Raw genomic sequence first — 17,177 nt, 5'->3', positions numbered from 1 at the left:
TGATACCTCTTTCTTGTGTATGGATTTTGCCATTTTGTGTCACCTCACAGAACTATAATTTTCAGAGCGGGATAAAAATCTATCCCTCTTTCCAGGGAACTCTGGAAATTGTAGCTCTGTGAGGGAAATATGGGTTTCCTAACAACTTTAATCACTTTTAACAAACTATAGTTCCCAGGATTCTTTGAGGGAAGCTGTTACTGGTTAAAATGGTATGATACTGCTTAAATTGTATAGTGCAGATGAGGCTTAAGATAGAAAAGCGATCATTTCACATGCACAGCTGGTATACAAGTTTTATTTTTGCCCCCCACAGAACATCCTCATGTGACATTGATCCTTGGTAAACTCTGATGAAGTGAACACCTGAATCAAAGAGAGAGATCTGCCCTAACATGATGATGTACTCTTCACCTTGTCTTTCCATTTATCCTTTGCATAGCGTTTTATTTTTCTTTGTGATTGTTTACAACATAAAGAAATGATTATATTTTTGGCAACTCTCCCCTCCCCCAAATAATCTGAATGGAAAGAAGAAGCTTGCATTGCATTGATACCCATTTAAAAACAGAGTAGAAAATGAAGTAGAAATGATGACTTTATAGATGAACTATAAATGCAAGGTCCAAGCCTTGAGTTGCATAGTTATAACATCTGTCTGTTCCACAGTGGACATTTAAGCAGGCCTTACCAAAATGTTTTTAGGAGTCTTTAATGCAGTTTTTCATTACTGGACAAATATTCCTGAAAAATAGTATGATAATGTTACAGATTTTAAAGGTGGTCTTGTCCAAATACCTGCAACCAAGACTAGATCTTCAGGGCAATGCTGCATATCTAGATTCTTCTGAAAGGAAAAAAGAGGCTTTTTCAGTTGTTGCCTTGAGGCTATGGAAAAGAACCTCCATAAAGATACATTGATTAATATACTTGTCGTTTGGCTTTGAGAGGGACGGGGGTGTGTGAGTAAATGCAACACTTCTTTCAGACTTTACAGGAAAAAATACAACCCAGTGTTGGGAGGATTCTGTTGCTAGGTTTTTCTCTGTTTTTAGGATCTTACTATGCAGAGGCTGGAGTTTTTTTTAAAAAGAATTTGATTCAAATGAGCTTAAACTTCAGAAGGGTTGTACCCTTTGGTTTGTAGGAGTTTTTAATAGTTTGTGCTTGTAACAACTTCATGAAGTGAATCACTATTATTACCATTTCACAAATGGGACAGAGTCCTAGGCCATCCAACAACTGAGATGGGTTCTGAGCCCATTAGCTAGGTACCAGTCTCAACAGGTGCACACTTTCCATTTAACAGTTATTTTAGGGGCCAGTAACATGTTAAGGTTTTTTGGGGGGGAGGGCTTGCAGCACTTCACATAGTGTACTTCACGCATTGCATTTTGTATGGGTACATAAAATCTTTCAGCCAAGATCCAGCCAAAGTTAGCAGTTCTAAGTCCTAGTGATTTGAAGGACATTCTTAAAATCTCTCTCAATGGAAATGAATGGAACTTTTAAAGTAGTCAGTTTGGGGTGGCCCATTAAACTGAAATGTGCACATTTCTGGCTACGTTCCTATACCCTGGATGTTCTTAACTGGAACTGCCTTCATCTGAGGGGACCCTGATTTAGATGAGGGTCACAAAGTGGTAGGAGGCACTTATGAAACTCCCACATAGCATGTAGTTTGGGTCATTATCTTAAAAGTGCAAGAGGTGGAAAACTGGAAATGACAGTATCTCTCCATCACAGTACAACAAACGCAGGTTAGCATAGCACCATAGATGGGGCTATATGGTAACTTGCATATCTTACTAGTGGATAGGGTGAATGAATGAATGAATATTGAAAATCAGGCCAGGAGCAGCTGCTGGGGCCAAGCACCATAGGAGGGCTCACTTCAGTGTCTAACCAAACCCTCCCCCTTTAAAAACTTTTTTTCTTGTGCTCCAGGACAGAGAAGCTTCTGGAAGTCAGGTAATTCCAGAGCATTTGGGGGGAGGAGGGGAAAGATACCCATCACCATGTTTTGTTGGCGGGAGGAAAGATAACCAGTGCCATCAAAAATAAAAAAAACCCATGTGTGTGTATGTGAGAGAGCGAGAGAGCGCAATCTTATTTCTCCACAAAAACATGGGGATGCCCATCTCTCCCCTTCCCCCTCAATACTCTGGAACTTTCCTTAACTTCTGAGGCATTGTGGAAAAATTCAAGACTTTGGCCGGAATCTACACCATGTGGGAGGGTGGGAGACATAATTTTTTAAATATTACAAATTGGCCTAGAGCCTGCATTGCAGGTTGGGAGACTACCTGCAGGAGAACAGCTTCTTCAGGGTGGCATTTTGCCACCGGCTCTCGCAACCCTAGTGCAACCTTGCTGAAAATAGTTATGTTTGGCTGGAGCAGAGATAACTTGCATAATATCATCGTATGCACCATCTCTGTTGTCTTTTTGGTGCCTACTGAAGGCCTTCCTCTTTCAACCAGTCTTTTAAATAGAGAACTCTCCTAGTCTGCGTCCGTATTGAATCTGAATTGTGTTTCAGATGTTTTGTCGCTTGTTGTTTGCTGCCCTGAGTTCCTTTGGGAGAAAGGGTGGGATATAAATTTAATAAAAATAAACAAATAAATGTTATAATATCAGGCATAACACACACACAAATACAAAAAAAATGTGGTGTTGAAGCTTGTGAAGCTAGCATAACCATAACATTCTGTATTGTATACAGCACTGGCTCTTAGAGAAGGCATATCTAAAAACGGTTATTTTAACACATTTACATGTGGCACTTTCCCTCTCTTCTAGTTTGAGTGTGTAATCTTAAAGAACAAATGCAAAAGCAAAACCACTTCAATAAAGGGGATTTATTACTGTCCACTTTACCAGTAGCTCAAACAGGAAAAATAGTCCAGTTTTCTAGTAGGTGAAACAGAACAAGACAACATTGCCTTCAAGTGGTCAGTGAAGGAATAGTTTTCACCCTTAAAAAAAAACAACGCATAGCAAAATAAGTTTTTCACTTTATGCATACCTTGCATGCATATTTAGATCAGACTGAACATTATTAAAGGATTTATTCTAGTAGCCATAGCCCAAGCAGACAAATGTAGTTTATCTAAAACACCTGATTAGCCAAAGTCCTGTGCACTGATCTAGTAGCATGAATGGACAGACGCATGGCCTTTGACACCTAACACATGTATTTTTAGGACCCGCCCTGTTTGGGGATTTTAGGTTGTTTTTAAATTGTTTTTCATGTCATATTTTAAAATTGTTGTAACCTGGCTGGGGACTTTTAGGTGAAGGGTGGGTAATTGATGATGATGATTGCTTATATTTGCACATTTAGAAATAATTAATATACATAGAAATACAATACATCCTACCACAGTGAGAGAGACTATGATTGGTGATGTTTACGCCTGCTTAGTTTGCTAGTCAGGTGCTAACTGTTGATGGGCAAAGTCAATGTCCCTGCTCTCCCTTCTTAGGTTTTTTTGTTTTTTAAAAAATCTTTATACTGGACTTGAACCTGACAGTCCTTCAATCAGAGAACTGCCCTCTGTAAAACAAGACACCTGGCTACCCTAATGTGGCCATCCTAATCATGTGAACAGTGCCTTATGTGAGCATACTCTGTCTGTTGCATCTCCATTATAAATGGATAATTTCTCACTTTCAAAAGAATGGTGTCCTCATTCCTGACAAGCACTGAGTGCCGCTCTGTAGAGCTGTGGACTGTTGTCCCTTGGTGTATGTAACCCCATGCAGTGCAATCCTAGTCTACCTTAGCCTTAGCAAACGTGCAAACTCTCCAGCATGTATGAAGTTTTGCTTTCCTTAAGGCCTATGATTGACCTGATCATTAATCCAGATGTCGAATCACTGAGAGAAATGTGGATGAAAGACATTACTAGATGTATTTAGCATTTAGCTAATAGGTGTCATTCTTCATTTTGGCCTGGATGCAAAAAACTGCCCATGGAATCAGTTCCATGCCCTAAGGCAGCCTTTCCCAACCGGTGTGCCTCCAGATGTTGTTGGACCACAACTCCCATCAGCCTCAGCCATGGCTGAGGCTGATGGGAGTTGTGGTCCAACAACATCTGGAGGCACACTGGTTGGGAAAGGCTGCCCTAAGGGGCCTTTGAGTGTGTGTATGTCAAACAGTAGTTCTTTTTCCCTCATGGCAAATCACTTTTGAAATAAGGATTTCAACAATGATATGGCATGAGGCATTTTCACCCAAAGGAAGAAAAGTCAGGAATCCCTCAGGTCTTCAGGTATTCCTAAAGTAGTTCTTTTGATCATCACAGATTTCCTGTTAATGTGCATGTGTTTGTGTATCTGTGTGTGTGTGTGAGAGAGAGAGAGAGAGCGCATGTGTGTGGCTTTAGATGTTAGCAGATGGAAAAATACAGGAAACATGAAGCTGAATTTCCTATGTATTTGCACAGATCATACCATTATAAATGGGGGCGCACAATTAGGGATAGGCTAATTTGTTTGTTTTGGTTTCTCTCAGATTCTCATTTTTCTGATTGTAAGTTCAGTTCTCCACATTTCCACATCAGTTTGTGATTTTTTTTAAAAAAAAGTCCTCATGAAAATTCATCAGCATTTTTGTACAAACATATCTTAATATGCACATTTTTGTGTGCAATTTTGTCTCATACCATTTTCCATATGTAATGCCATTTTGAATGTTAGTTTCACTAATATGTGCACTTTTGTGCACACACTACATAGTCTATGATTTTTGTATGTATTACTTGACTAGAGAACTGCACTGCAAAATTTGGAAAAGTGTGAACTTTGAAGAATGGTTGCATTTCAGTTCACATCATTTTTCAGGAAGTTGGAAATAGGTAGATTTGACATTAAATGCAAAGAACTGAATTTCTTTCTCCTCCGTACTCCGTCATCTCCACTGAGGGGAGATATGCAGTGGAGACTGGTGGCTCCGATGTCCGTGGGGCAGTGAATCCACTCCAGGTTTTAGTCCAAACTTTCAAGGAGCTGTCCAAGATGCCTTGGGCAGCTCTGGAGCAGATTTGCTGCCTCACTGATTGTTTTCAGTGCCACCAGTCTGCACTGGAGATATGTGCACTGTCCTCAGAGTGAGAGCACACATGCATACCTTGAACATGCGCAAACATGAACATTGATATGTTTGCAGCAGTCACATGAAGCATACGTGTGCAAGGGTCAGGTATACTTGGACAAAGGTCAGGTATACACGTTGTTTCAGACTGTTTCATAAAAACGTAATGATTAGGCTTCTACAAATGCTTAAATAATGCATTGCAAGACAAATGAACTGTAATATGGCTGTTAATATTCAATATGTTGTTGAATCTATTGCACGTGAATGGGGATGAAGGAAGAGAATAGCAAATGAAACTACCTAGTCTCCAGGACTGGCCCACCATTTGGTAGACTGAGCATATTCAGCTGAGCAGTTGAATTATGTTGCGTGTCACTAAAGGGCAGCAAATTATTACTTTAATTTATTACCGTTATATTTTTATTCCAATGCCAGAATAACTTGGCCAGCCTTTGGTACTATGTACCTTGATTTTCTCTTCTACCTCAGGCAGCTCCTGCTAGATTCATTGGGAAGACCATAGATGGCTTTCCTATCAGAGCCTGTAACTGGGCAGAGTTACTCTGTCATTTACATAGAAAATTTAAGGAGGAAGGTGGTAGGCCGGGTTGAGCACAAGCACCAAGCTGAAGTCCGCCCATAATCCATGTACAGCAGTCCACTATGAGCTCAGTAAGCATTTTGATTTTGATGTCTTTCTAGGAATACAAAAACAAGGAGATCATTAAGCTTCAGGCAGGCTGGGATGCATTTGGCTTGCTGAGTCACAAGCTATACAGACCCGTGTGTGTGTGTGTGTGTGTGTGTGTGTGTGTGATTGTTAGCTTCAACTGAAGCTTCAAATTATCCTGTCTGCAAACATTTGAAGGAGCCCACACAATGAATGAGCCTTCACTGTGAGTGCCAAAAAATCCATTTCACTTGATTGCAGTAGGAGAAACATGCCAAATGTGAGAGCAGATGGATGCAGCTGATTGGGATGATCTGTGTTAGAAACACTTGGAAAATTCTTTTAATCTACGATCAAAAGCAAGAACCCTATGTTCTGTCCAGAGCTGCAATTGAGAGCACATTTATGAACACTCAGTTCCCAATAATTTCAATGGGTGGTTTCAGTGGTTTTCCCCACTTCCAGAACTTTAAGGTGATGCTTTGAACATAGCACCCCAAGCTACTGTCTACTTCCCCAGAGCTGATTTGTGGTAGAATTATTATTATTATTACAACAATACAAAAATATACTATTTAAATCAGTTACAATCTTTTTTAAAAAAAAATCACAGTCTTTAAAAAAGTGCCAGGATCAGATACATAAAAACAGGGTTATTGTAAACGTGGCAGATACCTCAAATTATAGCCTAAAGTAAGCCACATAAAGCACAGGGTTAAACAGAGAAGAGCAAATGAAGAGAAAATGCATCTGAATCATTTCAGGAAAATTACCCATATTTACAGAGTGCAGATGATGTTCCCAGCTGATGTTAGCCATTTTTATGCAGCACACTCCAGTGAGCATTTTAAATTGAGAATTATCACTTTGATTGCTTTCTAGATGGGAGTTCATGTGGTGGATTCTGCTGTTGCTGGTTTAGGAGGTTGCCCCTATGCAAAAGGTGCCACAGGAAATGTAGCCACAGAAGATGTGATATATATGCTTAATGGCTTAGGAATCAATACGGTAAGCTATTTTTCATGTGCCTGTAAGTTTTTGCACATTTCCTAAAACTGAATTAGAGAATGGAGTAGTGTTGATATAAAATACATGCTAGCTATGTTGATATGCCTCATTCTAACAATTGATGTGCACCAACATTCATAGGGTAGGTGGTCTGTGCATATGAATATATACTGGATTCTCTAGCACATGGGTGAAAGTGACCGAAGATATGAGCATGAGAAGCTGTGTAATGTAGAGTGAGATCATTGCTTTATGTAGCTCAGTACTGTTGACTCCATCGGGAGTGTAAAGCTTCACGCAGGTATCCTATAAGCTCTGCTACCTGCAATCATGACTAAAATTATAGGAGGAAAGGTAGGAGTCCCTTGATTTTTGCCAAATCATGAGACCCCATTGCCTTCTAAAACAGTTGTAAACCTGTTGTAAACCAAGAATTCCCTGCAATCCTTCGGTTACCTGGAGGTGCTAGAGATCAAGCATGAAGTTTTCTCTTTGCCACTGAGATGATCCCCATGTGCTTGAACGCTAGAACAGCACTGGATGATGCTTTGGGATGGTCACCTGACCAAGATGTGGATCCGTTGAGGTTCCCCTTAGACATTCTACCAGCTGCATTGGAGCTGCTTATCTGTGAGCTGTTTGTGCTTGGATGGGAGAGCATTTAAATGAGTCAATCAATCATGTGAGCATGGCCAATCACATGATACCCATTCCTCTTAGAACATTGTCAGTCCCGTGGAAAAGGCACATGAAGTCAACTCTCATTCATAGGGTTGGATTATTTAATTTTCCCCATTCTCATATTTTATTATTATTAATTTCATTTATGAATCTTTATGAGACATCTCAAAGCAATTTACAATACAACAAAACATATATAAAACAATTACATATATAAAAACAGTTAAAACAATTGCACATATAAAAACAATTTAAAAACAACAATGAAAAACAATTACATATAAAAGAATTAAGGCCATGTTCACACCTTACATTTATTCCAATATTATTCCACTTTAAAGGGCCATAGCTTTCCTCAAAGAATCCTGGGAAGTGTAGTTTGTGAAGGATGCTGAAAGTTGTTAGGAGACCCCTAGTCCTCTCACAGAACTATAGTTCCCAGAGTTCTCTAGGAAGAGGGATTGATTGTTAACCCACTCTGAGAATGGTAGCTCTGTAAGGAAAATAGGGGTCTCCTAAGAACTCTCAGCAGCCTTCACAAAGTACACAGGGATTCTTTGGGGGACACCATGATTCTTTAAAGTGGAAGAATAGTGGAATAAATGCATGGTGTGTATGTGGCTTAAAATAACAATGGCAACAGTTACATATATAAAATCCATTTCAAATCCAATATAAATAATGACTGGGATAACAGTCTCCATTCAGAAGCCTTGCTGAAAGTGAAAAGTCTTCAACAAGTCCATAAAAGACAATAGATATGGTGCTTGCTTGATATAAGTATATACAGATATGGTTTTCCGTGTGCATCCAACCAGTATTTTTCCAGGGTGAGAATACAGTTTGATGAATGCTAGTCCCTTTAAACCCCCCCACAAAAACAGCCCCCAAAGCACGCATAATTGCACTTACATTCTAGATCTGAGAGTTGAGTATTTTCTTGTTTGCTAGCGTTTCTCTCTTCACAGCAGGCACCACTTACTAAAATTCAACATTGCCTAATGTTTACCTCTGGTCTGAATTGCCTCCTGGCTTCCTCTGAGCACTATGTGCATGTTTTTGCTTTGTTGACTGAAGTTGCTTTAAGAGGGACACAATGGATGAGATGCTTTTTGAGTACCTACCGGTGCTTTCAGATGACCTGTGCTCATTGGGCTGATAGTGAATGCCTCTTTTAAAATGGTGTTGAGAATGATTAGTCAAGGTGTCAGTTAGCTGATGGAAAACTGAACCTGAGAACATATGCAGATACAGTATACGGTGCTCCAGAGGTCAGCTTGGTGTTACAGATCTATAACACTGGGAAGATTTGTCAAGGTACCAAAATACTATTTAAGGTGGCTAAATCTTTTCCCCACCCTGCAAAATTTGAGTACCAAAATCAACAGGGTTTGGGAATACTATTTCATACTATTACACTTCAGACTCACTTTTTTTTTCATCTAAATGATTTTAACCCTCTTTATATTGTTCACACAATCCCAAGCAAAAGGCATTAAAATACAATAAAGTGATATTTCATTAAGATACCACTTGAATAACAACAGGCAGTATACTAATGATGGATTGCTATGTATTACGTAATAACATCAGCTAAGCAAGTGGCACCACTTTAGTCAAATGTTTGGGTGAATAGCTAAATTTTAACTTGGCATCGAAACGCCATTGAAATATTTATTTATTTGTTTATTGCATTTGTATACCTCCCCATAGCTGAAGCTCTCTGGGCAGTTTACAACAATTAAAAACATTAAAAACAAATATACAAAAAAGTTGGTGCTGCTTGCACCAGAGAGGTGAGGATGTCAGGGTAACACTCTTGAGAATGCCCTCTCATGAGTCGCCACATGTCTCAGAAAACTATGGCTCTGTAAAAAGGGGCATCGCGCATAATCTCAAAGTCTCCACAGATTTCTAGAGAATTTACCCTACCCTTAAGCATGTTTACTCATAAATAAGCCCATTGATTTCAATTATATTTACCTCCAAGTACACATAGACTCCCAGCTTGAATTCAATTTAACCATGTAGTGCTTTGGATTCTCCGAATAGCTCATCCACCTTAGTCTTAGGCCTAAGTGTGCTAAACACTTCCTCCACCATCACACACACACCCAAATTAAATTGGAGAATGCTTAGAATGAATAACATAAAACTAACCTCTCTCTCTCTGTCTCTCTCTCTCTCACTCACTCACTCAATTTTAGGGTGTGAATCTTTACAAGGTTATGGAAGCTGGTCACTTCATCTGCACAGCTTTGAACAAGCAAACAAATTCTAAAGTTGCACAAGCATCTTTCAGTGGTTGAGCTGCAAAAGAAGTACTGCTGTTAAATCAAATGTTTGTCTGTCAATATGCTCTGCCTGTTTATAGCTATGTAAGGTAAACCAGTTGCAGAAGACAAATCAAAGCAAACCATTTCAGTAGCAGGGTGAAGAGGGTGAAGGGCAGCATAATCAATATTTTATGTCCATGGCAACAGTGGATTTATAATCAGAGTGGATGTAGTTGGATCAGATTGCCACATGAGACTCTCTCTGCATTTTTTCTGGGCCCTTGGAGATTCCCCCGCTGCACTTGCATCCCACCATGGCCTCTGTTAATTGGCCCTCATCCACTTTCTGGCTGTATGTTAGCCCTATGCCCATGACCCCCCCCTTCAAAGAAGTGTTCAGGTGGGCAGATAAGACATGCATGCTTGTGTACAGGTGTGAGAAAGAAGATGTATGTTTGAAGCAGACAAAAGTCACGTGCCTGTGTGTTTATCTGAACATACCTCACTATGAGTTTTTTTCACAGAGGAACAAATGTATCCTGGAAGTATGCTCTGGCCCACAAAAGTGTACGTCGTGTGTGTTCATCTTTAAGAAGCCACAGGATTTTGTTGGGTTTGCTTCCATTGACTGACAAAATTACTCTTCTGCAAACATGCACGTATGCATGCGTGTACGGGTGTGTGTTCTGGTACACCATGATGAAGAAAGATTCTCCATCCTGGTATAACACATTAAATCAATAGCCTTGGCTCAAGAGTCACATCACTTTTTCCTGAGACATGATAATATGATAAATAGCATGTGAAGTTCATATTTCAGAATAAATATTTGCCATGCTTGGTGCCAGCTCCAGGTTTTGGGGGCACCCATCCCTAAGTGAGCCTACCACCCTCACCACTATTATTACCAGCTGCTCTCCTCCTCCTCCTCCTCCTCTTCATTCATACCCCCTGCTTGCTTGTCAGGCAGGGAGCCATTGAGGAAGCAGGCAGTGGCAGCTACTCTTCCTCTTTCTCGCCTTGCTCATCACCTTGCTCACTTCCTCAGTGGCAGAGGAAGAGATGGGTGAACAAGCAGCTTGCCATAGTGAAGAGGAGGAACTATTGTTAGTGGGCCCTTTCTGGGGTATGGACCCCGGCACGTGGCCAACCATGCCAACACTTGACACCATTCCTAACCATGCTAAAATGATGCAAAGGGGCCCAATATGGGCTTGAAAACATACATGAGAATTGGGACTGAGACACACGAAAGCATAGCAAGCAAGGGACACAATGACATTCCATGGAAATGTGTGTGCTGTTTATTTCTAAAGCTGAATGCCAGCCCACTAGCCATGTACAGTTGCCCATAAATTTTAAAAATCAATTTGGACACACTTTGAACATCAGCTTTGTATTTGTTTCCTGCCTTAGATTGGCAAAAAATACGGGGGTTGTTGCGCAGGCCTGTATTAAGTGGATCTTACTACCATATCTTCAGCTGTTATTTTAAACCACATTAGCCAACCTGCAGAGTTCTAAAGATAGTAAGTATATTCTTACATCTTAATCAAGCTGATTTTTTAGTGTTGTATAAATATTTGCAGCAGTCAATTAGGTCCATCATTGTGTGTGGTCTCGCTGTTACACATTTTATTATTCCAGATTACCTCTTTTCATTTGCCAAGTCAATTATACTCCGAACAGGGAGCCAAACCCGGATTTGCTATGAGTAGCATTTTTGTAATGTTTTACTATAGTTGACATCTGTTAAGTATATGAATGACTTTATCTTGTTCCAAGAATTTGTAGCAAATGGCAGCCTGCCATGTTTTGCAAATTTATGGCGCCCTCCTATAGATGTTACATATACTAAATTCATTGCAATCTGTTTTTCTTTCTTCTTCTGTTTTAATCTTGAGCAATAAGCAGTAGGGAAAATACCACTTAGCCCTGCTGCTGTCCAATTTCCATCTTTTTAATAGGGGAGTGCAGGGCTGGTATGTGAGCTTACTGAAAGAGCGGAAGTTGCACAGTAGCTGTGTTTGTTGGATCACTCCCATACATAATTCAGGCCAAATTAAATGTTATGTTAGCCACACAATTTACAATTGTTTGATTTAAAAACAAACAAACAAATAGCACCCACAATTTGGATTGGGATCATGGTGTAGAGAAGGATAATGCCCACCATGGTTCTGATTTTGATCAGGGGCTCCCAACAGCCACTACTTGTCTCCCTCCCCCTTCATCAAGCAGAGGAAAATGTCCACACAGTGCTTCTTGCAGGAAAAAATGAGTAAGATTGGACAATTGTTTTCCCATTTACACTTGTAAATTATGAGTGATATCCAACTAAGTCGTAGAGTAGACCCACTGAAATCTCAATGGACTTACGTAATTTATTTCAGTGGGTCTACTCTGAATATGATGAACATAACTATAATTTTTATTCGGCATACATCCACTGTTGTAATGGTGGGTCAAGAGAGTGCCTCTTATCTGAAGTGAAAGTATTATTTATGGCTTCTCCTTTTGTGGAATTTTGTAAGATGATTATTAGAGCGAAATGCATTTGGGTGCAGTCAGAGGAGCTGCACAATCATATTTAAATCAATAAAGCTGATTTAAAAATAATAGCATCTGTCTTTGTATAGTCTAGTTTAATCTTTTTGAACCCCAAAATGTCAGTACTTTTTATAGTGCAGACTTTCGTTGACAATTCACTAGGCTTGTTTCTCTGAGGCCCTTCCAGATAACCTTTTTATTGAGCATTCATCATGATTTGTGCTCATGGTGCTATCAGGGTGGTTATACACAATCATGCTTTCAGTAGCATTTTTCTTGGAAACGTTTTGGGGTCATGCTGCTTCGTTTGCAATACCCATTGTTTTCTGCTAAAATCCTGCAAGTTTTCATACCACAAATGTTTTGGAGATGTGGAGGTTTGCCCCATTATTCTTGTTCAATAGCACAAGAATCCCCCTCCAGATGGCGATAATGAGACAACATTGGGGAAGCATCACAGAACCACAAATAAAGCTGAACAATGTGAGGACAGTCTGCCATAAATCCACCACTAGTGCATCAATGCCACATTACAGACTGTGCCCGCAAAAAAACACCCTTAGGCTGCCATCCTATGGATGTGTGTGTGTGTGTGTGTGTGTGTGTGTGTGAAGGGGGAGGGTAAAAACTGAAGACTTCTCCGCTGGTAGGGCTGAAGTGAGGGCACTCCTGTGTTCCTCTGTCCTTCCCCTGGTCCTCCCCCCTTTTTTTCTGTTTTCCTTCCCTTGGGAACATGGGGAGGGGAACAAGAAAGAAGCTTCCAAATTTAGATTCAACAGTTCCAAAGCCTCCTTCAATATTTCCCCAGAATACCCCCTTTTTGCTGTCTCTGAAATTGGAGCACTGACAACAGAGGAGCGGTGGCTGAGGATCCTTCCACAGTGTCTGGGAAAGGACTGCTGATAGTGGCCCTCCTTCTCTGCCTGCAAAGAGGGAAATCCACAGAATTCTGTGGTTCCCTGGAATGCCCTCCCAGGGACCATAAGACTGTGTCCTTAATAAAATAGAATTTACAAAAGTAAAGGTAAGTTGAGGATTCTATTCTTTAACACCAAATTGTCTATATATATATCTTGTCCTCTCCTGAGAGATGAATACATCCTCTGAAAGGTGGTAGCATATCTCACTGAATACATCTGTTATTTCCTTTCGCTGGTATATAGTGTTTATCTTTAGAATCAAAAAGAACACAAGGAGAAAGCCTGATCTGTTACAAAATGGTACATCCTCACCTACCAGTGACCCATCTGTTCATAAGGCATTAGTAAATATCAGCTGTCTTTCCATTTCGTGTTGACATTATTGGGCTATAATAACTCATACTGAGAGGGTGCATTTGCCTCTGATTACTTTTTTTTAATCAGTTCCATCAGTTTTTATGGGTAATGATGATGATTCACAATTGATGAAGCTCTTTTAAGTAATGATGGAGACAGGTTTATTCTGTCCACTGTCTTGGTTAATTCAAATTATGTTCATCAAACCTGTTTTAGAAAAAGCTCTCAGCAGGTCTGGTTTCAGCATATGGCACTGCCAGGCAACTTCCAAGGCTCATTGCTGTGCTAATGATGCCTGCCTGACCCCTTGTACCAGGTGGCTTCTTACCTTCCTACCATGCACTGGAGCGATGCTACAACAGGGCCCAGGCATTGTGAAAAGTTAAAATGGCTACCAGCACTGAGTCAGAGTGTTACCACCAGAAGGGGTCCATCAAAGGGCCCTCTGTCCTGCGCAACCCTCCCCCGACCTGGAGTCGGCCCTGGCTCTCAAGCTTGAGTATTTTAATTTTTTACACTTTTTTTCCACCTTGTGTCTGTCTTCCCAATGTACACAAGACCAATTGCTAATGCTTATTAAAATAACTAGCATTAGAATTTAAATAAGGGGTTGTATTCAACATAGTACTAAAGTCAGTGCAAGGATTTCTCCTTGTGCAATGAAATATTCTATCACTGCATGCCCCCTAAATCTGTTCTGGGGTTTCCCAACCCTCCAGAGAAGATTTGTTGACGGTGTGGGGTGCACATGGGGGCGGAGAGGGGGTAAGTCCTGCTGCACTAGTGGAGGTTGTTCCACTCATGCAAGTATTTAATTGAATACCACCCAAGATTTGTAAGGCTGTAGTCCTATGCACACTTACCTGTGAGTAAAGCCCATTAAATAATAATGTAGGATTTACTTCTGAGCAAACATATATAGAATCATGATGCAGGTCAATTAATATTAAAGGGAAATGACTTAGGTAACCTCCAGACTCTCCATATTTTGCAGGAGGGATTTAAGCTCATACTGGAAATTTAGCTTTCTGCAATTAAAGTAGATTAAAGGGCTCTGTTGCCCTAGTGCAAGCAATCCATTTTTAAAAAAAGACTTTTTGTGGTTAAGAAAGTGATGGGAAAATGCCCTGAAAGGTGTGGGATGAACAAATGATTAACGGGAAGACGTGTAAACGTAAAGATGTAATGGGAACACCATGTAAACAAAACAAGACAAATGCTCAGTGGAGACTGAACATAGTCTAACCTCTGCATAAACTTTATGAAAGCAAATCAGGATGAATGTTCAATAAACACGTCATCTGGAAGATGCACCACATGGGCAATGTAGAGGAAGCAGGCTTCCGTGCAGATTTTCCCTACAGGATAGGGAAATGGTACACTCAGATGAATACTGTACACATGGTTCATAGGCCTGAATTGCCAGACAGTTCTTCAACCCATGTTGGTGTTATTTATGGACTATGTTATGAAAGAGACAGACAAAAGCTGCATATGCCTGTAAGCTCATGCAGGCACCAGGATTTCAGTGCTCCATATGGGCTGTTCCACCTGCAAGGACTTTCCCATTCATTTCAAAAGACAGGGCAACTGTGCGTACGCAAAGAGATTCACACTCAGAGCTGGTCACTTTCTCCACTGAAGTGAATGGGGGAACCACTCATGTAGGAACTCACATATGTACTGAGTGGAAACATGGCTCTGGATCAGGTCAAAAGACTACTCTGCTAGAACAACTGAGTACCTGCTTCAGAGCAGTATCACACTTTTACTGCCATTTCCATAAATCAACCAAATGACTGTGACCATAAGCTCTTCAGGACAAGATCGAAAGTTTCCTATATACCTTGTTCCTCATATGAATTTATATTGATTTACTATAGTGCATCCTTGTTCAAGCTACACTCTGTCTATGTCTAGAGAGAAAAGGGCAGAGCTGCTGTAGAAAAAATAGAAATCTGACGTGTGCTGAATAACATTGATATTGATATTTTTCATTTATATTGTTTCTTGGCTTTGTGTTTCTTTATGTTGATAATGACAGTGAAATTAAACTTGGGGAAAGTGTCAGTTGGAATCAAGAGCACTGTAGCTTTCTGGCCAATGCTAGGCCCAATAAATGCGTAACTCTTGATTGGCATCTTTATATAAAACTTGATTGCTGATTTAAATGGAACGGGAACATTGAGGTTAACTAGATCATGAAATTATAAGTTGGAAATGACCTCAAAGATCTGCTTATACAACATCCCCAATAGCAGGCTATCTAGCCTCTGCTTTAAAACCTCTATCAAAGGAGAGTTCTCCACCTTCCCAAGAACTATGTTGCATTCGAATTAGTGATGTGTGCATGTTAATAAAAAAAAAAGATGCAAAGCCTCAGACAGGATTTAGTCTGGATTAATTTTTTATGGGTGGTAGTATTCAACACACTCCTGTCAGTGCAAGGACTTCTGCCTGCACAATATAACCTCCTCTCCCTTTTCTCTCCTTGCACATGCCTCCTACATCTGTTCTGAGGTTTCCCTCTGGAGCAGATTTGGGGAGGACACGGGATGGATATGGGGAGAAGAGAGGGGAGGAAGTTCCATTACACAAAAGGAAATCCTTGACCTAATGAAATGAGTGCATTGAATAATGCCCTGTGATTTTAACATTCAATACGCTCAGCACATTTTGATCATTACCTTCCCCAGCAAATGAGTCTTTATGCCTGATGACATCTTTTCTAGTTTGGCATCTTCCAAGGATATCTATATATATATACATACACAGAGATACACAGACAGACAGACAGACATAAATACAAACACACAAAGGAGATAATGCCAAAATATACTTCGAAGTAGTTTTTAGTAGTCATTAGAATAAGATATATATATATAGTACCTTTGCCCTCCCCTCCTCCTTGCCAACCCGGAAGAAGATCAGAATAGATTATCTTGTCTATCTGCTGTTTTGAATCCCTGATGCTGCTCTCCTGCTATTGTGTGCATGCTTTGCTTTCCCTCATTGGATTGAGCCAATGGAGCTACAGGGCTAGAGGAGATTGCACATGCCTTGTCTAGTCTACTCTCTGGAACTGGATCCGATCCACCATGCTCATAGCACCTATTATCATATTAATTCATGCATCATCATAAGAAGACATTTGTTTGCTTTTAATTGCAAGAGAAAAATATATGAAGCAAAAACAAATTGTTATGAGAACTTAAGAATTCTACAAGAAGTGTATTTTGCTGTTTCAGCTATTTCCCAAAGGCAACTGGCATATCAGGTTAAGGCTCCTTTCTCCTTCCACTAGAACAGCCTTCATGCAAAGTCAGAGGGTGTTAGGCCAACCCAGTTATGAAGCAGACAGTACACAGTAGGGGAGGTGGTCGTGAATTAGGGGGAGAAATACCATAGCTCAGTTGTAGCGCATGCTCTGCATATGGCATCCTGTTATAGACTTGCTTGAACAGATTCCAGACATGCATTTCTAAAGCATAATACTTGAAAGGGTTCTAATGCTTTGATTGGAAAACCATCTTTACAATGCTTGTAGGAGCCAGAGAAACTGATAATATTCCAAGTGGATTTGCAGTGCTTTAATGAAAACACATATCAAA

General features: G+C 40.2%; 1 protein-coding gene across 5 annotated transcripts in view; it reads left to right on the top strand.

Annotated features, from left to right (window-relative positions):
* Window positions 1–12,358, top strand: part of HMGCLL1 (3-hydroxy-3-methylglutaryl-CoA lyase like 1) — a 99,222-nt gene extending 86,864 nt beyond the window's left edge. For 3 of the 5 annotated variants that reach the window (XM_061622990.1, XM_061622987.1, XM_061622991.1), the window contains exons 8-9: window positions 6,657–6,782; window positions 10,264–12,358. In XM_061622990.1, the coding sequence (XP_061478974.1) occupies window positions 6,657–6,782; window positions 10,264–10,371 (234 nt within the window). In that variant the 3' untranslated portion in view covers window positions 10,372–12,358. Of the gene's footprint in view, window positions 1–6,656; window positions 6,783–9,670 lie in introns of all 5 variants that reach the window. The other 2 variants (XM_061622989.1, XM_061622988.1) reach the window with 2 other exon arrangements.
* The last annotated feature ends 4,819 nt before the right edge of the window (window positions 12,359–17,177 follow it).

Source organism: Rhineura floridana, chromosome 4 (assembly GCF_030035675.1).
Source record: "Rhineura floridana isolate rRhiFlo1 chromosome 4, rRhiFlo1.hap2, whole genome shotgun sequence".
NCBI lineage: Eukaryota > Metazoa > Chordata > Lepidosauria > Squamata > Rhineuridae > Rhineura > Rhineura floridana.
The sequence above is the reverse complement of the archived record's forward strand: the minus strand, read 5'-3'. Positions and strand labels throughout refer to the sequence as shown.